The sequence below is a fragment of the Carcharodon carcharias genome, chromosome 13, assembly GCF_017639515.1.
Source record: "Carcharodon carcharias isolate sCarCar2 chromosome 13, sCarCar2.pri, whole genome shotgun sequence".
Classification (NCBI taxonomy): domain Eukaryota; kingdom Metazoa; phylum Chordata; class Chondrichthyes; order Lamniformes; family Lamnidae; genus Carcharodon; species Carcharodon carcharias.
The window spans coordinates 11814617-11839905 of record NC_054479.1 but is presented as its reverse complement, the minus strand read 5'-3'; the positions used below and the strand labels follow the sequence as shown (position 1 = coordinate 11839905).

Genomic DNA, 25289 nt, shown 5'->3' with positions numbered 1-25289 from the left:
AAGGACTGCAGTGTTTTGAGGAGAATGCCCAGCACAAGCTTCCGAGGGCAACTAGGGGTGAGCGGTAGATGATGGCCTTGACTATACCATCCACATCCCAAGGACAAATAAACTTCCACTAAAGAGATTTCCATTCTAGCCTACATGATTCTCCAAACAGTTATTCCCTACATAATCTATAGTGAGTTGTGTTCAAACAAGAATGAAAAGAAGAATATTGTAACAAGGAATTACAAAATAGGAAAGACGATTTTTAAGAATCGGGCAAAAAAAAACCATCAAGTTTTATCATGCTGGTTTTAGACTCTCCGTCAGCCATGTAGTAACATATTTAATTTTTTCTCCTTCCAATTGCTCTTGCTAAAGGCACTCACTCTTCACTGAGGTACAATTCTGTAGTTGTCAGTTTCCCTCCAGTATCTCACTCAAGTTGCTATACCTCACATGCAAGCCTCAACAGCGACTGTCGGTAACTATTTGACTGCAAGAGGGTGGGTGGGAATGTCATAGCTGAATCTAGTTATGGCCTCATCCAATATAGCAAGAGGTTGCTCAACAGCATTCAAGGATGGGAGCAATGGTTAAATTCTATCCTCGTTAACTATGCAATGCTGAGGACAATTATGACTTGCCTGCTGAAGAGATCAGCGAACACTTTACCAACTACGAATGTACCTTTCTGCCCTGCAAGGTCCAGCTTCCCAGTGGGTCAAATTGCCCATCCACTGAGGGAAGCTATTCAATTTAATTTTTCTGTGTTTTGTGCACCAAACCGACTTAGATCCATGCAAACAATAAAACTTCACAATGGGCTTATGTGTATGCACTTAAAAGGAAAATGTTTGGATTCCACCAATGTCAGATCAAAACCCACAGTGTGAAGAAGAACAAAATAGAGGACCTGTATTTTGTGGTGACACAGAAGACATACATAACTAACATTACTATTTTAATTTATGCATTATCTAGTTAATTCCTGATATAAAATGTTAAACAGCAGTTTTGGATCCAGCATCTGCTGCCAATTAACACCCACAATATAAAATAATGCAAAGTTTTAATCATTCTGACTCCATTACCTGGTAGGTAGTTCTATTGCCAAGTAAGGTGAGATGCTCCAGGCCAGATTTACATTATCCTTCCATTGCTTTTCATTCAGGCTGACATACTTTGACCGCCAATTTGCTACACTGAGTTCTCCTGCCTGGTCCATTGCCAACTCAGGGGATGAGAGAGGATTATACCACGTGGTGAGACGTTCAATTTCGCTTGCCTAAATATTGAAAACAAAAATAAACATTCTTTTATGTGTTAGCCATGGTTCAGTGGGTGGAACACTTGCCTCCAAGTCAGAATCCTTTGGGTTCAAGTCTCACTATGGGGTGTAGGTTGACATTCAAGTTCAGTACCAAGGGAATGCTGTACTGTCAGATGAGATGCTAAACCAAAATCACACCTGGCCTCTCAGATGGACATAAAAGCTCCCATGCCACTATCTCAAAAAAGATGAGTTATTTCCAGTGTCCAGGTCAATATTTATCCCTCAATCAACATCATGAAAATCAGATTACCTGGTTGCTATCACGTTTGTGTGTGCAACATGGTTGGTGCATTTCGTACATTGCAACAGTGACTACCCTTCAAAAGAATGTCACTGGCTGTAAAATGCTTTGGGCTATCCTGAGGTCATGAAAGGCATCCAGTGAAAGGGGTCTTTCTTTCTATAATACGATATATTACGGTTAGATGCTTTTTTAAAAGATCATCCAGAAATCTACTGTAGCACTAAATAATAGATTGTAACAACACATTCAGCCCATTGGACTAGTCCTTGTTCTTTGTTAGACCTATTCAATCAATCCCACTTGTCTATTTTTTTCCCCATAGGTCTTAATCATTTTCTTCCTTTCAAGTATTTATCCAATTCTCTTTAGAATGCTACTATTGAATCTGCTTCCACTGCCCTGCCACAACAACTCACTGCATATAAAATGTTTCCTCATGTTGCCTTTGCTCTTTTTGCCAATCCCCTTAAATCTGGGTCCTCTAATTATCGACCATTCTGCCACTAGAAACAGTTTTCTTTATTTATTCTTAGTTACTTATGAAGCCTAGCCTACGTAAAATATATACTCCTGATAATTTAGCCATTATTAGTCCTAAAATAAATTGAACGATCCAACAACTGGAATTAAGCAATTTGGAACTGAGAGGCAGTGTTACATTATATAACTGAGCTGACTGGACAAATAGCATACCCCATTTGTTTAATGAACTGTTCATGACATATTGGCTCCTTAGAATGATCAGAGGCTGTGGAGCAGAGCTGTGATATAGCAACTGCATGTACAGATTAGACTAGCTAGCTAATTACTCTCCTCGACAACCCAAAACCTAGCCACGTGAAGTTGGAACAACTACGTTGGTGGAGTAAAACAGACCAAATTTTGAGGAACAATATATGGTAATACATTACACATCAAACGGTTTGATATATAAGAATATGAGCGTGTTATATCTTACACATCTTTATATGTTAAAACGTAAAAGCTTTTTGATGACATTGATGAACCTTGCTAATGAAGTTCAAGCAGATGTTCTTCTGAAACAACTTGGGCCATTTACTACATTAAAGGCTCTACATTTATGCTTTAATGTAAGCAATCCAGTTATCTGTTTTTGCAGCTTTGCAGCACATTCTCATTCATATGCTATTTTACCCCATAAGCTTACTGACTAATCTTTGAGGTTTGTAAGAGGAAGAATGATAATTTAAGTTTTAGTGGAAATAGAATATTAACGACACAGTACCCTCTGGTATGCTTCAAGGTAATGCCCTTCTGCCAAAGTGAAGACCCAAGTGAAGAGCACGCCAATAATTATGCAAAGTTCGTAAATATAGCATGCATCATTTCAGCTGTTTCTGGAAGTGTGTAAGAACGGGGTCCAATATTACTTCTTCAGCAGTTCTATTTTTGGTTTAGGGTATTGCATAGCAACAATGGCAAAGTAAAATCTGGGAAATTGTCAGGTGTCAGAGAGGTGATATTATAGAAGTACACTAACTAGATCGTTAACAATATGGAAAAGGTAAATTTGGAAAAATACTTTAAATTCAATTGCAGCAGTAGGACAAGAGCCAAAAGGCAGGAACTAAGTTGGGGGGGGGGGGGGAGAAAAACAAATTTAGGACCAATATCAGTGAAGCAAAGAGTGATCAATAAGTGGAGTAGATGGAGAAGGTTCCTGAATCAAGTAGTGGAAGCAATCATCCACTAATGATTTAAGAACAAATTGAATATTGCAATGAAGGGACCTTTGGTGTCATTCTCAATAAGCAGGTCATATGGCTTTTCTCATCCATACCTATCATGTGTAAACAGGTAACTAGATCGTAGAACATTTTTAGATGCTGAGTTAGTGAAACCTTCTTAATCCCACATCATTATTGTTTGTCGACCTGTAATTAGCCATTAAAGGAAATGGCTTAATGAAGCAGAATGTGTAACGCACAGCTTTCTCTCAACTACTCTGATAACCAGCTCACCAGTAAAGACAACAGAAGTGTCCGTCGTTTCATGTAGTACTTGTGCAACTGAGTACCTCGGTTAGTCTTCTTTGACATGCCTGGTCGGAAAGAATAAAACATTTTAATTAGGCTATGTAGAATAACTCAAGAATATTGTGTAAAGCATTGGATGCCAACAAAACACAATTTCAGACAACCAAGGATATATTAATGCCTATCTGATGCATACTAAGATTTCCTACATGCAATTTTGCTTCTTTTAAGATGTGACTAGATACCTTGGCATGAGCTGAATGAAGTTGATACTAAATTAATATTTTGCTTATTTTTTTTTTTTACAAAGTCACCTTTGGAGAGATGAGGAGCAAGTTACCAATCACACGATGAAATTAATTCAAGTGATCTCATTCATGCAATGGTCATTACAGAAGTTGTAGAAGATTTTTGCACACATTATATGATCATAATGCAAAAGCAGCAGTAATAGATAAATCAAACAGCAGGCACTAAGAAACAAAAACGTCACAGCTACAGCGCAGAAAGCCTTTTTCACGCTCTGAAAGATAACTAGGTGACATGCAGCTCCAATATAGTTTAAAAGATTTCCATTGCAAACATCACCTGATTTTTTGGAGATAGTCGACATTCCACTGGACAGTGGGTACGTATTGATCCAGCCTTGTGCAGATTGCTGTCGTGTTCCAACAGCAACATCAAGATTGTTCCGCGAATCAGCCACAGTTATTACAGACAGGTTATTCACAGAGGGATCCTGGTTGTCTGAAGAATAGTTTTCCATTTGTAAACTTTATGCCTAATACCTTTTGTTGCACCACAATAAAATTGCAATAATCATTTTCAAACAAAGTTGCACGCGAGAGACTACAAGCAGTTGAAAAGCATTATTATATGTCAGTTGAGCACTGGCTGATGAATAGCACTTTCCTGAGGTCTTTACTGTACAATTGTTTCAATCTGGTTACACAAGTATAACCTCATATGTGGCACGAGAAAATATTAATTCCTGCTCCTTTCTCTTCTGATGGCATCGATTTATGTTGGAGACCAATTTTTCAGGTATTGGACATATCCTGCTTCTTTGCCCAAGCAGCTGTTCTTTACACATGTGCCCAAACAACAAGCGTCAATAAGCAAATAGTCTATGAAGGCAACATAGCATTCTGCCCTCACATGATTTCCACATATAACACCTGTGCTTTCCTGCAGTGCACATTGTCAGGAGAGGAAATCCTTTCTGGATAAGAATGATGAGCAAAATCGTAGCATATCTGCTGACATCAGCTAATATGTTATCAAACCTTCTTGCTCTATTTAGCTCAATAATACATCATACAAGTAAAACTTTGAGGTGGCTTATAACACCTTAACTTTTCTCTGGAGCATCTATCAATTGGACATCCAGCAAGTCTGTTGGTAAGAATGCATCAAAATATGTTTTGTTGCAATGACACCAGATACTACTACAACAATTTAAATTGATATAGCACCTTTACTATAACGAAACATCCCAAGGCGCTTCACAGGACCATTATAAAACAAAATTTGAAACCGAGCCACATGAGAAGATATGTCAGATGACCAAAAGCTTGGTCAAGGAGGGAGTGTCATAAAGGAAGCAAGCAAGGTAGAGAGGCGGAGAGGCGTAGGGAGTTTTGAATTACCTCAAATTTAAAAAGGGTTGAAATGGGAGGCCAACCAGCAGTGCATTGGAATAATTAAATCTTGAGGTAACACAGGAATGGATGAAGGTTTCAGCAGCAGATATGCTAAGGCAGGAACAGAATTAGTTGATGTTGCGGAGGTGGAAATAGGCAGTCTTAGATATGGAGTGGATATGTGGCAATCTTGGGGTCAAATATAACACCAAGGGTGCAAACAGTCTGGTTCAGCCTTGGACAGTTGCTGGGGAGAGGGCTAAAGCCGGTGGCTAGGAAACGGAGTTTGTGGCAGGGTTCCCAACACATAGGACATATTGCATAGTAGACAAACAGTGTGACTATTCTGGGTTGATTGCAAACTTTTACAAAATATAGATGGACAAGCCCAATGACATTCCTTATTCTAAATTTCTCACGCTCATCTACTAGATCCAAAACAAGATAAATTGGCAAATTTCCTGCTCATTCTCTTCCCATTTAGAAAATGGGCATAAAAGGTACATAGGAGGCAGAAGTAAACAGAAGTTGCAGGCAAGGGAGACATATATAATTCCAAAACAAAGAAAAAACTCAATACTAATTGAAATATGCTGTCTAAATTTGTGGTTGGCCAAAGGAAGCAGCATTAGATCATTCATTTAGAAAGGCGCAGTGGGTACAAGAAATAAATTTTTATTTAACTTCAGTGCACAATTCTTAGGGAATTACACATATCTCTAGTTGATCATGAAGCTTATTAGCTCTTCACTACACCCATTTATTTCCATTTACTCTTGGGATGGGGGCGACCAACTTTCAGTGCCATTTTCCTGATGCTAATACACAATTTGGTGGGACTTGAACTCAACTTCACGTTGCCAATCTTGTACCATAACCACTGCATTAAGTAGCTCTATACAGTGGGAACAGATACGGCTTCAAGCAATTAATGTGAAAGTGGACATCACAAGTGGACAGTCACGCTCACAGGGACTGAGACTGCATCAAGAACCAACGCGGGCTGAAAAAGCAAAGGCACCCTGAAGAAACTATGAAACAAAATAGGATAGACCTGCTGCAGATTGAGCAAAATTCTGCTCGTGCTTAACTAAAGACCAAAGAGAATGGGGGGATACGGCAAGATTTCGAGAACTTGGGTAATTGTGCACGCTTCAAGTAAGATGTTCACCAAATTTTCAGAAAACTTAGTCTATCAAGACAATCCTGACCAGAATTCAAAGATTATACAACCAGAAGTTGTGCTGGAGGTGGAGGGTTTGAAGTTCACATTTGAATGGGAAGCTGCTACTTTGTCAGATCTGACTATAGCCATGGTACTTTCCTCGAGCACCATGTAAGCACTATGGCAATGTCATAATGATCTGCATTAAGCTACTTTGGGTTAAAGTGAGATATTCAGCTTCTTCCGGTACATCCCCATTCATCCTCTGAAAATCAGACCTAGTCAGGTGGAGAATTTCACAATCAAACTGTCAAGGCAGAAAGTTTAGAAACAGAGGCAAGAACAGGAGAGAAAACAAGTGCCTTGTGCTAGCTGAGGAATAATGATCATCATACACAGCACCAAGCTTGGAGTCGGGATCAAAATCTTATCTTGCGTTTGCAGAGATACCATTTTTGTTTTTAAAAAGTGTGTATAATAGTAGTACCAAAATGAAGAAAAAGAAGAAGAAAATGTGAAATATGTGCATTTGCCCTTTGATGAAAAATAGATAAAAGTTATGGAGGGGAAGAAAATTACTGGAATGGGTCTTTTTTCTTTTAGGAGATTGTTCTAAGTGCCTTCGCATACTGGATTATAAGAAGAAAGAAAATTAGGAACAAATCACAACTTTTCAGGTCAAAAAATAGTTTCTTTATGAAAGATTGAAATGCTGATTAGATGCCAAGCTTTTTTGTTTGAACAGAAGAGGGTTCAGCCACTGTGGCACACACCAATTGAGAAACCGCAGCCTTAATTTCTCTCACTTCCGTTCCTTCCTTTTCTGTTTCTTGGTTTTCCCTTGTACATTTCTTAAATTTCTGTCTCCTCATTTCCTCTGAATTCTCAGGTTCTTTTTACCCCATTGTCTCTCCCTATGTCTTTGTGCCAGAAGGGTCTTACTTCAGAGTGTGATGCAGGAATCTGTACTGAAGGAAGTAAACTATAGACATATTTCCATTGTACTGCTTTAATGAAATTCAGGAGAGGGATAATAAAATATGAGTTAAAATTAGATAGATGGAGAGAGTGGGAGGAAGTTGGAGGGTGCACCAAAGAAGAATAGATTTGATAGGGTGTCAAAAGCTTGTCAGAAAAGGTGGGTTTAAGGAGGGTCTTAAAGGAGGAAAAGGAGATAGAAGGGTGAAGGGCTTTAGGGAAGGGATTCCAGACTATGGGGTCAAGGGAGCAAAGGATCAGAACAGGGTTAAGTGTTATGAAGTTAGCACAGATAGAGATGATCAAATATTGTACGCAACACAATGACTAGCTGCTGGCATCATGATAAAATGCAAAGAAAGTCAAGTGGTCAAGGGTGAATAATGCATGATGGAATTCTGCAGCTTAAATGCTGGGGGTAGGGAGAAATCTGTAAAACTTTTCTTAGCTGGGCACATTTTTTTGACAGACCGGATCGTATATGATCTGTAGAAGGAATGGACTCATTTCTCAGCGCATCCAATGGCCCTTTCATGTCCCATGTTTGCATGGGTCCTGTAATTAGACTAAAATTTTAGCTAAGTGCTTGCATTACAATAATTCAATGTCGCATTCAGAACATCAATCAGTAAATGAAGTGTTTCAAATATGCAATTTTGTACCATTTAAAGCCACTAATGTTGACAGGAATTCCCTTAAATGGCTAAAATTCCTATGTAATTTTTACCTTAGAGAAGCATAAAAGAAAGACTATATAGAATTTAATCAATTCATCCAGTACAGAAAGACATCAGGCACATATTGAAGTTTAAATAAATATATAGATATTTCTGTACTATTTCGATTTAACTAAAAATAAACTTCAGCAGCGCCTTAACAAAATTTCCCAAGTTCTCAGCATTAGAAAATAAGACAAGGTGCATTTTGTATATAAATATATATTTAAAAACCCTGGCCACAGCCCTGAAATCTCTGAACTTTCCTCCAGTCTTTCAGCAGTGTTACTAATCTCTCCATGTCCTGTATAACATGCCAGGTAGCCACATTTTCAACCCCCCATTCCTTAACCCACTCCAAACGTACTCTGCAAATTTAGCAACTTTTGCCAGATGTGTCCCTTCCAGTCACCATTTTGCACATTCTAAGATAAATGGACACATGCTCTTTTCATTCATTTAAACCAGGTTTTAGCAAGGAAGGATAAACAACTTTACCAGGAGGGACAAGTTGATTTGCATTAAGGTATTTCTTATCAGAGAACATGGCTGTCCAAAACTTGATCATAATGCTGATATCTTCCCGCAGACTCTTCTCCTCTTGTGTTGGATACTTAGGTGCGACGCTGAAATAATTAGAAACATTTAAATTGAGATTCTTTTATGTGACTACACAAAAAATAAATCCGATTTTGCATCGTAACAACATGACATTTACCTGAAATAGTCAAAGGCTGTGGAATAGACCTTCTCTCTCAACACATTTCGAATTGTGGCATTGGAAATGACATCAGCGTGCAACAATGCAAGGCCGAGTGTCAATAACCTATTGTGACAAGAGTAGAAGTAGTTAGTTCTGCCAAAACATGAAGTGTGACTATGGTGCAAAGTGCATTAATATTAATGTGAATTTACAGTACTTTTTATCCCCTTAGTCTTCCCATGCACCAGCTCTAGATGAAAAAATTGCTATAGAAGGTACCAAGCAGAGCCTGGTAGCTCCTCCACAAGGGCTGAAATAAAACATAATGAAGGGTGAGTCATCCAATGCTGTAATCATCTGCCATCTAGCAGCAAGGTTCAGAACAGCATTAGCAGAATCCTGGGAACAGATCTGAAAATTTCAATGAAAAAATCTCTCCTCTCACTCGAGAACAAATCTGAAGTGCCACACATGATGGCATTATGATTAATGCATTGCTGTTCATTCAATTTCCATCATAGTCACACTGCACGTACTTGAATCTTGGTCCAATGGCAGCCACGTGTCTGTTCAAGCTTCCTTTTGAGCCTCCAACATTTAAGGAGAGAGAGCGTTGCAGAAGACTGCCAAAGATCTCCACCTGGTCTGCACTACAGTACTTGGCAATCTCAAACCTTTGCACCAGGAACTAAAGAAGAAAAAAAATGTCTTAAATGTATTTGCAGTAATCTTAAGGTAAAAACCAGATCAGTTAACTGGATACAATGCATTTCACACATGTCTTTGCAATGATTTTCCCTTTCAGATGGGAGATATAAAAGTGGACTTCTTTGGAAAAATATGGATGTGCTGTTCAAAAGGATGCAGTGGGATCGACATTACAAGTGTATATAACATCTTCAGCAGTAACAAATAACAAATGCTTAGAAGTTATGGCTCCCATCGAACTATGGAAATTTTTAACATAGGAGAAGGCCACTCAGTTCATCAAAGTCTGGGCCGTAACTTTGCTAGATTTTCAAAACTGAAGTAAATTATAACGTACCTATGGTTTTGCAGTGGCTTGCCAACCAAACAGAGGAGAACCACCTTTTAACCATACCCATAACTTTAGCTCTATATTAGCTTGATTTTTCCTTATAGGGCAATCAACCAGTTTGGATGACTGACCAGGAAGCTCAAGTTAGCCACTGTTCTCTTGCAAGTTTGCTTATAGGATGCTGTACCTCAAAGGTAATCCATTTTGCGAAGCCATATTGAGATGCGTCAGAGTGATAAGTTGTTGCATAAACGCAGTTTTACATTGTTATTATTTTTAGATATTATGGAAAATGGGCTAACTGTATGGAAAAAACAAAAGCCTTTATATTAGCCTGGAAGCATTTTAGGCAAATCATGACAATTTTGAATCATACTGGTACTGAATACCGAAGAATTAGAAAGTGCTGTAGTAGAAAAGTCAGCTATTAGCCAAAATGATTTACAAGTCCCGTCTCATATTCATTGAGAGTCAGAGGATGCCTTGCACTTGCCTCTATCCAGATGTGGTGGGGTATAACTTCTGGTGGACAGGGCTTGGGCTGGCTCTCCTCAGAAGCTGCCAATGGGTCAGCTTCTTTTGTCTCTTCTGAGAAAAGGCCAAACTTCTGTTGCACTGTCATCTGCCAGGCTCCAACCATTTCCCGCATAAACTGCAAAAGGTAACGAGGGTGGAATAGAAATTGCTTCTTCTTGTCATCAATAAATGGACCACAAGCAGAATGAATCAAAAGGTCATTGCATTTAAGATCAGAACAATTTTTTAATTTAGCTGTAATGCAAATTATGGCAGTCATTTGTAAATGAGCACATAAGGCCTTCAAAGAGTGGTGTCTACTCTGTGGAAGAGTTGCACTGAAGTGAATACCCCTGTTGCCATACCAGCATACTTGCTGCACACTGACCCCTGAAACAGATGCTTACATAAGGATCATAACTATGAAAAGAAACAAAATTCACCCCCTTTTCTTCCCTCTTCTTCAAAGTTGGCAACTCATGCTGGTGTGGCTGCAGGGCATCATAACTGATTGTGATCCTGGCCTCAACTAACGTCTATAGTCACTGGAAGAATCAGTAGCAGCAACTCCTGGCTGATCAGCCTTTCCCCACCCCTCACTAGCCCCAGGCCACCAAGGCCAACTGCAATACCCCCCAAATTCAGTCACATCTGGAACTTTGTGGTTTATAATGGCTAATCACTGTGCCTTTATTTACCATGTCAGTGGAGAGCTAATAACAGGTTTTTAAAATAAATTATTGAAGTTATATTAATTCCAAGTCTTCCTGTCGCAAACTTTTACTACAACTGCCAAACAAGAAAAAAATATCAGTCGCAGACAAAATGATTGTTTTTTTAAACCAGCATTTTAGATTAAAATTTTGTAATAAATGGCCTTGTAATTCTTAGTACTGACATTTTAAAATTTCTACACATAGTCATATTATATATGTACACAGGTAGACAAGGATAAATGGATTTTGAAAGGTAATTTAAAACGAGGTGTTTGAGAGGTCAAAAAAGAAATATTACGATGACCAAATGCAACTCACTAAATCCTCCTCTCTGCCTTGTGAATTAGCTATGCTGTCAGTGCCCAGCTGGCCAGCATCTATAGATTATTCTCTGTACATTTTCAGGTCATCTCAGCATTTGTGCAGTCTCAAAGATAAATCTTTCCCAATAAGTGTGTAGCTATTAATCTAGTAATGAGCTATTTCTTTCTGCAATTTTTTTTTCAAACAAAAATTCTTTCAAGAAGACAAGAGATGCATGCTCGTTGCCCAGAAGATGGTAAGTGGCAAGAACCCGATGAGGGTTTAGTTTTCGTAACTTGGTTTTAAAAAAGACATTAATTGAAAGCACAATACTTACTGGAACCTCTATGCCATTCTTTGCAGCCAGCAGCCATTCCCAACAAGCTACAGCAGTTTCCATGCCCAATGCTGTAAACATGCGCAGAGGGGCCCAGCACAAATGATGAAGGAGTTGAGGATCACAAACTATAGCATGACAGAGAAAAAAAAACCCTTTATATGAATCTGCAATGTAATTATCCGCTCCAATTTGAAATGGGCAGAAGAGTTAAATGATCAGAAATGTTAGTGACAAATAATTGAGTTTTATAACCAATGAAACATTCAGGCACAATTATTGATTAAAAACCTTCAACCAGGCTTAATTTCTAAATGAAACAGTTACACAGGTAATAACAAGCCCTATTAAGTGTCAGTATTTGCTAAAACTGAACCTTGGATATCGCTAATGCAACCTCATCCATTGTGCCAATGCACTATTAAATAATGAAAGTAGTTAACTCAAAATGTCTTGCTAATTTACACAGGAGAAAAGCCAGCACTCCTGTTTGTTGGGGCATATTCACAGTGCTAAAATGTAACCACCCCCAATTCCTCTTGTGCACAAATAAAAATATCAGATTTTAAAGCTTGTTTTTAAACTCTTAACTTTTATTAAATTTTACCCTGTATTTTCCAAGTGTCAAAAGTTACTGGTAGAGAACAATAGCAGATACTTTCTGTACCCTGTAACAAAACAGCTGAGGTAGAAAAATGAGCACATTTAACCATAAAGTGCTATAGTGAAGCTTTATGCTTTTGGTTTTCTCTTCAGGTGCCAGAAGATACTCCAAGGAATAGAATGATTTAAACAAAAGGTAAATGAGTTGATCTCGGCTGTGGAGGTACAAAATATTAGCACTTTGGTTTAGTGCTCCTAAACCTTCAATAAATTCATTTTTTTGACTTCTTTGCAATTCAATTACAAAGCACCAAGTTATTCTAAAACATAGCACTTGTGTCTTATCAATAAATAAGTCACATCCAATATCACAAATAAAAACGTAAATTGGAGATTACAGTTTTTCTGTGTTTCAGCTTATGTAAAACAGACTACAGTTTTTGTAGGAAAACATTTATTTCAACCAGAGGTTGTAGCATCTGTATCCCTCACCTTTGCTGCTGATTAGCAAAGCTGTAAGGTTGAACATGGACTGTGTGTAAGCCTCACTCTCAACTGATTCCAGTGCATCATTAAGCTTTTTAATCATGACCTTGTTCAGGTCAGACTGCCGGCCAGTTGCTTCAGAGAAATGAATCATGCCTGCAACCTGCAGAAAAGAAAAAAAACTGAAATACCCAAAAATACAGGACAAGGCACAGGTGTATGTTCTTTATGACAGGCAAGAGAATTATTCTCTTCATAATAATTCTGTACCACTGAAGTCTAAAGTGGTACAATTTCAGCAAAGTAATACACCAAATCACAATATTTTTCCCTTTTTTGTTGCACCTTACCTTTCTTTCTTTTTCTAAAATAATTATTTTCTGCCATTCTTCCAGCGCACACCGGATCAGAATTCTGTAGGATTCAAGTCCCACTCCAGGCCTTGGGCACATAACCTAGGCTGATACAGGTGCAGCACTGATGGTAGTACCACATTGTCAGGGATGTTGTCTTTCCAATGGTATGTTAAACGGACAACCCATCTGGACACTTGGATGAATGCAAACAATTCCCTGGCATTGTTCAAAGCAAAGCAGATAGTTCTACCCAGTACCTTGGCCAATATTCATCACTGAACCATCACTGCAAAGCTTTCCGTTTATCTCATTCCTTGGACACGAAAAGGAACATACAAAAAAGGATAAGCAGGAAAAGACCATCTGGTCATTCCCCACCCATGATCATGGTGCGCAACCCTACCCCAAACCAATATAATCTGAGACAAAAAATGCACAGATTTAAAACTCAACTTCAAGGGGGGGGGGGGGGGGCAGAATCTGGAAAATTCCTCTCTGATCCCATTTGGCAGTGTAAAACTAGCCCAGGATGTCACACTGCTCAAGCTTATATTACCTGATCTTTTGTCTACCTTTTATAAGGTGTGATCTGCGTCCTAGCCATCTGGCTGCCCTGTTTGTCTATGTAACAGCAGTAGCTCCGCTTTAAAAAGTATTCCATTGGATGTAAACCACTTTAGGCTGTCCTGAGACCAAGACACTCAACATAAATCCAACCTATTTCTTTATTTGTTTCCTGGGCTCTTCTCACACAGGTTAGAGTGCAACATTGAGAGAGAGCAGGAAACAGCTGGTGCCACGTTAGCTCTGGATTCCAGAGACCCAGGATAAATAAAAAATAAGTAAAGAAACACTTAAAAAAAAAAAAACTGCATTTACCTCTCCTGCAGAACGATTGCGTAGATTGAGGGAAGACATAAAGTTGGAATAGTCCTTCTTCACACAAGCAGGCCTTTCAGTTAGCTGAGTAGCCTGCAGAATAATGCACGGACATGTAAAGCATTCTTGGTGCAAAACGCTTCAATCAGGAGATGTGAAACGTAAGCAACTAGAGATAGAAAATTACTTTTTTTAGGTTTTCTCCTTCTGCGACAATTCTTCAGGACAAACATAATTCTGATATTTAATCCAATTTGGAGACAGTAGATAACATATCTGATATTAAAACTATAAATTACAATAGGTTTTATCAAAATATCTGACTCTCATTCAACAGCAGTACTTAGAATGAGATAACATCCTATACCATTTCTAGATAATATTAAATAATTGCAATTTTGTCACCACATCCTTGTCCAACCAGTTCAGGGCACTCTGTGCTGTCAAATGTATCAACCATCACAGAAAGGGTAATTTGTTTAGAGAAAATAGCAGTTTCAGTCACGGTGACAATTATGCAAGAAAAAATATGGCTCTGATATTTAAATTACAGTTTAGGGGATTGCAGCTTCCATGTCTGCTGTTAATCAGAACTAAAATTAATGTTATTCTGTAATTAGGTAATAGGAACCATCACTCACTCAGGGGAGGGGGCTGAGCCAGATGTTAACTATCAATGAATACAGCGATCATAGTCCCCAGCATGAAAAACCTGCGGCCCTGCTACTAGCGGATCTAAATTACTCAACTAAGCTAAGCAAATTGAAACAACAGACAAAACTGGGGACCACGGTTGGGAGGCAACAGCTCATACTAAACAGTCTTAATCAACACCTGCCAATTTTGAATATTTATATCTTCCACAGATTTATATACCATTTTTTCTGGAACAGTAATGAGCAGACATTACTAAGTATATACAGCACAAACAGGCCATTTGGCCCAATAGGTCCATGCCAGGCACCCAATGTTATAAGTTAGTGAACAAGTGGTCCAGCAAGGCACTACCAAGAGACCCAAGGGTCAAATCTGATTAACAGCAGGATATAATGGGTTCTACTTATGACTGGTTTTAAAAGCTTTAAGTGATTCTTGTTTGTGTAACAGTTTCAATCCAATCCACGGCTAAGCAGAACTAAAGTGCAAAAAAGCCCATAGTTACAAAATAAAACAGGTGAACTCATTGAATATAATAATCGATGCATTATTCTAAAAACAATGCTTAATGCAGGAACTATTTCTCAGGATTAAAAGTTACAGAATTTTGGGTGTTCTGATTTTTAACTGGTCTAGAAAGTAGATAGTGGTACTAAATCCATTATCATCAAGCTCATCAATTAATAATAAAATTATACAATATTACAAGGTATGATAAGAGCTGAAACTATCTAATGCAAACCCATCCTGCCATGGGTACTATAAAGAGCTGTTTCGTTCCTTTGATACAGAGTATTCCCCTTCCTATTCCAACTTCCTGTGCTTCCCTGCTGAGAATATCTGTACCCAGCCGATGGCCTACTCTTCATGGGCAAACTTGGAGGTGCATTTACACTACAGGGTGGATTTTTTTCTCAATAACACTCATTTACTTGCAGGAAGCACAGCACACAATGTGCAATGCACCTGTCCAGCCCCCAAACACACAGGGATTTCTAGCCCAGGCTCACTCATATGGCTTGGTGCAAACCCAGGCATGAAGGACGCTATATAAATGTGAGTTATTTCTATTGATATTTTATAAATATCCTATAATGATTATTTAAAAAGCTTGCAGTATTAATATTTTACAAATCTACAATATAAATATGGTTCAGTTTTGCTATTTTATGAATGAATAGTAGTGATATTTTATAAAACATCAGCATCAACATTTTGTAAGACTCATTTCAACACTTTATAAGTGTTTACAATATTGTTATTGTATAAGCTTTTACATACAGTGTTGGTTTTGTAAATCTACCATATTGACATATTTATAGATGTTCTGCAAGTGCCTTAGAATCAATATTTTTCAAACACCTACAATATTGATGCTTCATAATCATTTCCGGTACTGATATCTTGCTCAGTTCCTTACAATTAACAGAAGCAAATAATGTAAAACGCAGTTGGACGGCGACCTGAAATATCAGATTGTCTTATGTTGCATGCCCCACCTTTACAGGTATTTCTCTTAACGTTTTAACAATGCTGGCCATCAGAAGGAAACACTGGCAACAGAATAGCACATTCAACGATTTCACTACAGAAAATAATATTTCAAACCACGTTCTATCCCACCACCTGCTAAACCTCCAAACGCTTTGAGAAAACACAATAAGCAATTTATAACACACCTCATTTGCAAAAGGACATTAAAAGTGAAACAGTAATCGTTTTTAATGGGCATTGTATTATATTGGCCAATCAACAGCTCAGCTCCATAATCGATTGAAAGATCAGTCAGTACAGTCATGAGTAATTTTCTGTCATGTGACTTAGAGCATGCCAATTCATTCTCTACACACGTTTTTCTGTGCTGATAAGTTTAATAAGACCTCCCTAAGCAATTCTTTCCATTTGTATTTAAGTTTGCAAAGAAGAATGTTGGAAAACAAACTAAAGCAGCATGGAATACATTCCTTTCTCTTCCCCTCAAGCCCCCCAATGAAGACGTTAACTCTTGTTAAGATACATTTCTTCTGGTTCTTCCTCATTCAAGTGGCCACTCCCAAACAAGAGTCTTAATAGGGTGTGACAGGAGGATATACTATTGTGGGGGTGGGGGGGGTGGGGGGTGCTTCAAGGCCGTGTCTGATTGTGTACTCGATCCAAAAGTCGCACAAACAATTTGCGCACACTTTTCAGCAGCAATTTTACTTCTCCTTAGCTTAGGGATTGCTAAAGCCAAAAGCTGTGCCCTCACCATCAGTCGAGATCAGCTAACTCAGTACACATGTGGTGAAGGCACAGGACCATCATCAGCATTAGGGCATCAGGAAGTGTCCTTTTTAGTGCGTTCCCAACATGCAGGTCTTTCCACATATTTTAAGTTCGGCTAGGGGGATTTTATAGGGCTCGGTTAAGTTTTTTTCATTCATTTACAGGATGTGGGCTTTGCTGGGTAAGCCAGCATTTATTGCCCATCCAGCATTTATTCCCAATTGTTCAGTGGTTTGAACAATGCATGAACTAGTTTTTCTTGTCACTTAGGTCTCATTATTCTTTACTTTTGAAGTAAATTAAGTTTTGTGAATAGCAATGCCACTACATTCTTCATAGATCACCCAAAACATGTGTTATAAAAGGCTTCACTAGAATCTAAAGTTAACTCAGAGAATGAGTATAAATCACCAAAAAGTTATCAAACACAATCAAGAAATGTTCTCCCCAGTGATTTGCATGTACCAACCACCGGAACATGAACAAGCATTGCATTTCACCCCAAGATCATAGTTAAAACAGTAAAGATCTACAAAACAATTGGAAATCCACTCTGATATACCGAGATAGCACTCACTAATATTCCAACTTCCAAAATTCATGTTTTAGCTTCCATTTGAGACATACTATTATTAGATAAAATGTCACATAATGTGTTAACTTTATAAAGGTATGATCCTCTTTCCAAAACAATTATAATTAGGATTTTGATTTTGCATGAGGCAGATGTCCATGTTAAATAATACACCTGCTTTAAAACTATCGTATTAACATGCAGAATTTGAACTTTGGAATTATTTTTACTTACAATTGTGCCCCAGTTGCTTAGCATTAATTTTACTGGTAGATAATTTGCTTCAATGAAAGAAATGAGAAGCTAAAGCTTGCATAAAACAAGTCTAAGGTTTTGGTTATTGCTACAACAAACCTTGATAGCAAGGAAAGATGGCCGCTGTGGAAGGTACGCACAGTGGAGGATAATCAGTGAAAATGAAAAATAACCACATCACAAGACTAATTCATGGTGGAAATAAAACATGTAACAGAAACCAAAAGAACATATTTCACTGAAAGATTGAAATGAAACAACAGGGCTCCATTGTGGGGAACGACAGAGTGGTAGGATGTCCAGTTGTGTACACCATTGATCATTCGGAGAGCCGGTACAGACATGATGGGCTGAGTGGCCTCCTTCTGTGCAGCAAACATTCTACGATTCTATTCCAAGTGGAATATTCTATTCTAAGTGGAAAAGCTCAATCTGTGACGACAACAGGAGAATGGAGGGGGACCAAATACTGTGACACATGCTGTGGGGTGATATGTCATTAAATTTTCTCTCCCACTCTTTAAAGGTGTTTAATGGTTGCTGGGGTAACAATTCTAACAGGCTCCCTCACCCAAGTGACAATATTCATCTGAGCTTATGACAGCCAATTGTTAGGAAGCACTTGAACCACAAGGGATCACATTGTAGCCCAGCTCAATATTGGTTTTCATTCATCTATATTGCAGTGTCCAAAGAATGTGGACAGGAATGGGAAACAGGGCAGTCTCCCTAGCCCATGCATGTTTTAGCTTGGTCCAGTGGTAACACTTGGAGCTCCCTGATGAAAGATCATTGACCTGAAATGTTAACTCTGCTTTTCTCTCCACGGATGCTACTTAATCTGCTCAGTATTACTAGTATTTTCTGTTTATACTTCAGATTTCCAGCATCTGCAATATTCAGCTTTTGAATTAAAACCAGTTTTTTTGGCATGTTCTCCTATGCCAAATGCCACATATCTTTATTAATTGAGAGATTAAGACAACAAACTACTCCCAGGTATTTGTCAATGGAAAATACTCAATAGCAGCTTGCAGTGAATTGTTGGGGAAGTTGTTGCTCTTTGATTAGAAACAACTAAGTATTCCCCTAGGATGGCTGCAGCAGAATTCGAATTTGCACACTCACCTTAATGACATTAAATTTCAAATACAATTCAAGGTAGACAATAGCTGTATCTTTGCAGTGTCGATGGAACCTTCAACTTGGCACAGATATTTGAGAGAAAAATAGAATTTAAGTTGCAGCTATATTAATAAAGTTAAATCAAGTACATTATTGCTAAAATAAAGAATTCGGCTGGAGGGAGATGAGAGAAGCTGAGGCCGAAGGTTAAGGGGGAATTTGTTAGCGGCGTTCAAAATTATGAAGGGTTTTTATAAAGTAAATAAGCAGAAATTATTTCCAGTGGCAGCAAGGTCAGTAACTTGAAGACACCATGGCAAACGGCAAAGGAACCAGGAAGTTCAGGAGGAAAATTCATTTTTTTTTTCTACACAGGGGGTTATTGATGATGATCTGGAAGGGTGGTGGAAGCAGATTCAAAAACAACTTTCAAAAAGGAAATGAAATAAATACTTGGGGCAGAATTTTACACTCCACCGGCGTAAAATCACGCGAGATGCCAGGTGAGCGTCCCGATGTCATCGCACACCAGGGCAATGTTTCGCTCGGCGGGCGTGCCTATCAGTCGGAAGTGCACCTGCCCGAAAATTAAGTGGGCAATTAAGTCCATGAATGGCACAATTAAACGTGATTTTTTTTTTGTGGGCCGTCAAAGCTTACAGTTGATGGACGGGCTAATCTGCCAGGCGGCCTTTACGTTTTTGGTGAAACCTCATCCAAGGGCGGGGTGAAATCTCTGGTAGGATTTGAAAATAAAAAAAGTATCATCTGGGGACAGCATTTTTTTTTTTTACGAGATCTGCTTTCGGGTGCTTATTTGGGCTGCGTGGACATTTTTTTGTGCTTTATTTTATCACTTGCAGGTCCGCAGCTCCTGAGGCAGCCGCCTGCTTTCAGGGAGGTCTCGTGAAGCGCTCACCCGCACCCGTGGTGACGCTGTTGCCTGCCCTCTTCCGGCTCCCACCCCGGCAGCGCTGAGCTTCTCAGCCCGCGTTTCATGCTGGCGGGCTGGCTGGCTGGCTGGAATTGGCCAGCCGCGTGAAATCACTTTCAGGGGCCGATCGCGGTTGGGGGCCTGTTTCCCGACTGCTCCCAGGCCCGGGCAAGCGCTCACAACACCCGACAAGGGAAAAATTTAGGCCTTGGGTAATCGATCAAAGAGCAAGCACAGGCACAAGGGGCTGAATGGCCTCCTCCTGAGCTGTACCATTCTAAAGCTAATAACTGTTAACTGGTTAATTCGCAATGCAGAATTGGTGATCAGATGGAGCTGTATTCAGAGGTGTGATGGATGATTTGTAATTGTATTTTCTGACTGCAGGGCCTTCCAGTCTGACTTGGATTAAATTCACCTCAGAGGAGGATAGATATCTGAAGGAATCTATGTCTCCATTATTGAGCAGTTGGCTTATTAGTGCAGTGGGTCACCCCGTTTAATTAATGGAAACCAGAGAAACAAATGACAAATCAGGAAGGGGAGAAAGGTTAGAACAGGAATCAAATGCGATATTTATGGTACTGCTCAACCCTGTACCATTAGGAGGAATTCCATATTATTCAGTACGAATTCTGTCCGGCCTGTACATACCCCCAGAGTGGTGTTCTGTCTGTTGTAACTCGCAAAGTTCAAAATACTCTCGGTTGCCATAGCGAGGCCAGTGTGCTGAGACAGACCAGATACCCAGTTCTGATGCTTATTCAGATATTCCTGAAAAACAGAAGTACAGGAGACCATTCTTTGCACAACCCTGCACTCAAACTCTGTTCGTAAAATAAAAAAATCAGATATTTTAGCTGCAGAAACACTCATAATTTAACCCTATAAACACTAACATTATTCTGGTAAATCTGCACTGCACCCCTTCCAAAGCAACTTATCCTTTCTGAGGTGCAATGTCGGAGCTGAACGCAAAACTCCCGATGAGGTCTATACAACTAAAGCGTAACATCTTCCCCTTCATATTTCAGTCCTCTTGGGATAATAGCCTATATTCCATTAGCATTTTTTGATTGCTTCTTATACCTGCCCACTAGCTTTCTGTGATTTGTACATGCACCCTCAAATCTCTGTGCTCCTTCCCAGTTTTGAGTTTCTCACCATTTAGAGAATACTCCACTTTGTCCTGGATCCATAGTTGATGATCTCATGCTTCCCCATCCTAGCTCCAATTGCCACAGTTCTGCCCACTTACTTAATCTGTCTCTGTCCTCTTGTAGCTTTCTGCTCCATTCTGCACTAATTACTGTGCCTTCTAACCTAGCATGGTTTGCAAAGTTGGATATAAGGCTCTCTATTCCTCCATCCAAGTCATTGATAAATATAGTGAAAAGCCAAGGTCCCAGTACAGATCCCTGGGGGACACCATTAGTCACATCCTTCCAACTGGAATAAAAAAAATCAGCTCTTTGGGCCAAGCTTTTGGTCACCTGTCCAAATATCTTCTTGAGGCTTGGTGTCAAATTTTGTTTGATAACGCCTCGGTGAAATGCCTTGGGACATTGTACTATGTTAAAGGCGCTGTATAAATGCAAGCTGTTATCTCCTATCGCCCAGCCAATTTTCATCTAACTGTTGCCTCCAATTCAGTGTGCTTTCATTTACTTTTTTTTTAAGTCACGAGCTGGCGGCTTACCTGAAGATGGGATTTGGTGACAGACGGAGCCCATTTCATTGCCTCCTGCAGGATCCCACCACAGCGAGCAGCAAAATCTCGGACAATACTCTGAGGGGGGGGGTGGGGGGGGAGAAAAAAAGCCAATGATTTATGAGGCTTAACCAAGGTGAATTATTTTGCAACGACTTGGGCTCTGGAACATTTTAACCTGTAAAAGGCGGTGGGAAGCTGATACTACAAATAATTTTGAAAAGGAGTTGGGCAGGAGCTTTAAGGGTGAAGAACGTACAGGGTTATGAACAAAAAGTGAGGATGCAGGACCAAGTAACATTTCTCGTTCAAAGAGCCAGCACGGGTAGGATGGGCCAAGTAGTTCTTCTCTTGTGCTGATTCTATGATACTGTCACACAAAAGGCAGTTGCATAGTGGTATTGTCGCTGGACCAGTAATCCAGGTCTGGGGACCCAGGTTCGAATCACACCATGGCAGATCACAATCAGGAATTAAAAGTCTAATGACAAACATTAAACCATTGTCGATTGTCTTAAAACCCCCGTCTGGTTCACTAATGTCCTTTAGGGAAGGAAATCTGCATTCCTTACCTAGTCTGGCCTACATGTGACTCCAGGCCCACAGCGATGTGGTTGACTCAGTGAAAAATAGTGGGAACGGGACAAGTAATGTTAAAAAGACAAGCCTTAAGGCTTTGTGCCTTAACGCGAGGAGCATTCGCAATAAAGAGGATGAATTAACTGCGCAAATAGATGTAAACAGCTATGATATAGTCGGGATTACGGAGACATGGCTGCAGGGTGACCAGGGATGGGAACTGAACATCCAGGGGTATTCAGTATTTAGGAAGGACAGACAAAAAGGAAAAGGCGATGGAGTTGCATTGCTGGTTAAAGAGGAAATTAACGCAACAGTGAGGAAAGATATTATCTCCGACGATGTGGAATCTGTATGGGTAGAGCTAAGAAATACTAAGGGACAAAAAACGTTAGTGGGGGTTGTATATAGACCCCCAGACTGTAGTGGTGATGTTGGGAATGGCATTAAACAGGAAATTAAAGACACATGCAATAAAGGAACATCTGTAATTATGGATGACTTTAATATGCATATAGATTGGGCAAATCAAATTAGTAACAATACCATAGAGGAGGAATTCCTGGAGTTTATACAGGATATTTTTCTGGACCAATACATTGAGGGACCAACGAGAGAACAGGCCATCCTCGCCTGGGTATTGTGTAATGAGAAAGAAATAATTGGCAATCTAGTTGTGCGAGGCCCCTTGGGGGTGAGCGACCATAATGATAGAATTCTTCATCAAGATGGAGAGTGATGTAGTTGATTCTGAGACTAGGGTCCTGAATCTTAATAAAGGAAACTACAACGGTATGAGGCGCGAGCTGGCTATGATGGATTGGGAAATGTTACTTAAAAGGATGACAGTGGATAGCCAATGGTAAACATTCAAAGAGCACATGGGTGAACTGCAACAATTGTTTATTCCTGTCTGGCGCAAAAGTAAAACAGGAAAGGTGGCCAAACCATGGCTTACAAGGGAAATTAGAGATAGGATTAGATCCAAGGAAAAGGCATACAAATTGGCCAGAAAAAACAACAGACCTGAGGATTGGGAGCAGTTTAGAATTCAGCAAAGGAGGACCAAGGGATCGATTAAGGGGAAAAATAGAGTACAAGAGTAAGTTTGCAGGCAACATAAAAACTGACTGTAAAAATGTCTATAGGTATGTGAAGAGAAAAAGATTGGTGAAGACAAATGTAGGTCCCTTACAGTTAGAAACAGGGGAATTTATAATGGGGAACAAAGAAATGGCTGACCAACTAAATACATACTTTGGTTCTGTCTTCACAAAGGAGGACACAAATAACATACCAGAAATGTTGGGGAACACAAGGTTTACTGAGAGGGAGGAACTGAAAGCAATCAGTATTAGTAGGGAAATGGTGTTGGGGAAACTGATGGGATTGAAGGCCGATAAATGCCTAGGGCCTGATAATCTACATCCCAGAGTACTTAAGGAAGTGGCCCCTAGAAATAGTGGATGCATTGGTGATCATCTTCCGAGATTCTATAGACTCTGGAACAGTTCCTACAGATTGGAGGGTAGCTAATGTAACCCCACTATTTAAAAAGGGAGGTAGAGAGAGAACAGGGAATTATAGACCAGTCAGCCTGACGTCAATAGTGGGGAAAATTCTAGAGTCCATTATAAAAGATTTAATAGCTGAGCACGTGGAAAACAGTGGCAGAATCGGACAGAGTCAGCATGGATTTATGAAAGAGAAATCATGCTTGACAAATCTACTGGAATTTTTCAAGGATGTAACTAGTAGAGTTGATGAGGGGGAGCCAGTGGATGTGGTTTATTTGGACTTTCAGAAGGCTTTCAACAATAGTCCCACATAAGAGATTAGCATGTAAAATTAAAGCGCATGGGATTGGGGGTAGAGTATTGAGATAGATAGAAAACTGGTTCGCAGGCAGGAAACAGAGAGTAGAAATAAACGGGTCTTTTTCCGAATGGCAGGCAGAGACCAGTGGGGTACCGCAGGGATTGGTGCTGGGACTCCAGTTATTCACAATATATATTAATGATTTAGATGAGGGAATTAAATGTAATAATTCCAAATTTGCAGATGACACAAAGCTGGATGAGAGGGTGAGCTGTGAGGAGGATGCATAGATGCTTCAGTATGATTTGGACAAGCTGAGTGAGTGGGCAAATGCAGTATAAAGTGGATAAATGTGAGGTAACCCTTGGTAGCAAAAACAGGAAGGCAGATTATTATCTGAATAGCTACAAATTGAGAGGGGGAAATATGCAACGAGACCTGCTGTCCTTGTACACCAGTCGCTGAAGGTAAGCATGCAGGTGCAGCAGGCGGTAAAGAAGGCAAATGGTATGTTGGCCTTCATAGCCAGAGGATTCGAATACAGGAACAGGGACGTCTTGCTGCGATTGTACAGGGCCTTGGTGAGGCCACACCTGGAATATTGTGGCAGTTTTGGTCTCCTTACCTGAGGAAGGATGTACTTGCCATAGAGGGAGGGCAGCGAAGATTTACCCGACTGATTTCTGGGATGGCGGGACTAAAATATGAGGAGAGCTTGAGTCGATTAGGATTATATTCGCTGGAGTTCAGAAGAATAAGGGGGAAATCTCACAGAAACCTGTAAAATTCTAACAGGAGTAGACAGGGTAGATGCAGGAAGGATGTTCCTGATGGTGGGGGAGTCCAGAACCAGGGGTCATAGTCTGAGGATATGGGGTAGACCATTTAGGACTGAGATGAGGGGAAATTTCTTCACCCAGAGAGTGGTGAGCCTGGGGAATTCGTTACCACAGAAAGTATTTGAGACCAAAACATTGTATGTTTTCAAGGAGTTAAATATTGCTCTTGGGGCGAAAGGGATCAAAAGGTATGGGGAGAAAGCGGGGTCAGGCTATTGAGTTGAATGATCAGCCATGATCATAATGAATAGCTGAGCAGGCTCGAATGGCCTACTCCTGCTCCTAGTTTCTATGTTTCTATGACTCTTAAGTGCCCTCTGAAATAGTCTAGCAAGCCCTTCAGTTGTATCAAGCCGTTAAAAAGTCTCAAAAGAATGAAACCAAAAATGACAACAGCAAGCTCAGCCCTGTCGACACTGCAAAGCCCTCCTTACTAACATCTGGGGGCCTGTGCCAAAATTGAGAGAGCTGTCTCACAATCTAGTCAAGCAACAGTCCCTGACATAGTCATACTCTCAGAATCATACCTT

The 25289-nt window shown here is 39.8% G+C and overlaps 1 protein-coding gene across 1 annotated transcript in view; it reads right to left on the bottom strand.

Annotated features, from left to right (window-relative positions):
* pi4kab (phosphatidylinositol 4-kinase, catalytic, alpha b) overlaps positions 1-25289 on the bottom strand; it is a 153415-nt gene that overhangs the window by 44242 nt on the left and 83884 nt on the right. Inside the window, exons 28-39 of the mRNA XM_041202508.1 lie at positions 21512-21601; positions 20467-20586; positions 14003-14095; positions 12774-12930; positions 11679-11806; positions 10300-10458; positions 9304-9455; positions 8783-8890; positions 8563-8690; positions 4151-4309; positions 3548-3627; positions 1080-1273 (exon numbers count right to left, since the gene is read on the bottom strand). Coding sequence (XP_041058442.1) covers positions 1080-1273; positions 3548-3627; positions 4151-4309; positions 8563-8690; positions 8783-8890; positions 9304-9455; positions 10300-10458; positions 11679-11806; positions 12774-12930; positions 14003-14095; positions 20467-20586; positions 21512-21601 — 1568 coding nt within the window. The remainder of the gene's footprint in view (positions 1-1079; positions 1274-3547; positions 3628-4150; positions 4310-8562; positions 8691-8782; positions 8891-9303; positions 9456-10299; positions 10459-11678; positions 11807-12773; positions 12931-14002; positions 14096-20466; positions 20587-21511; positions 21602-25289) is intronic.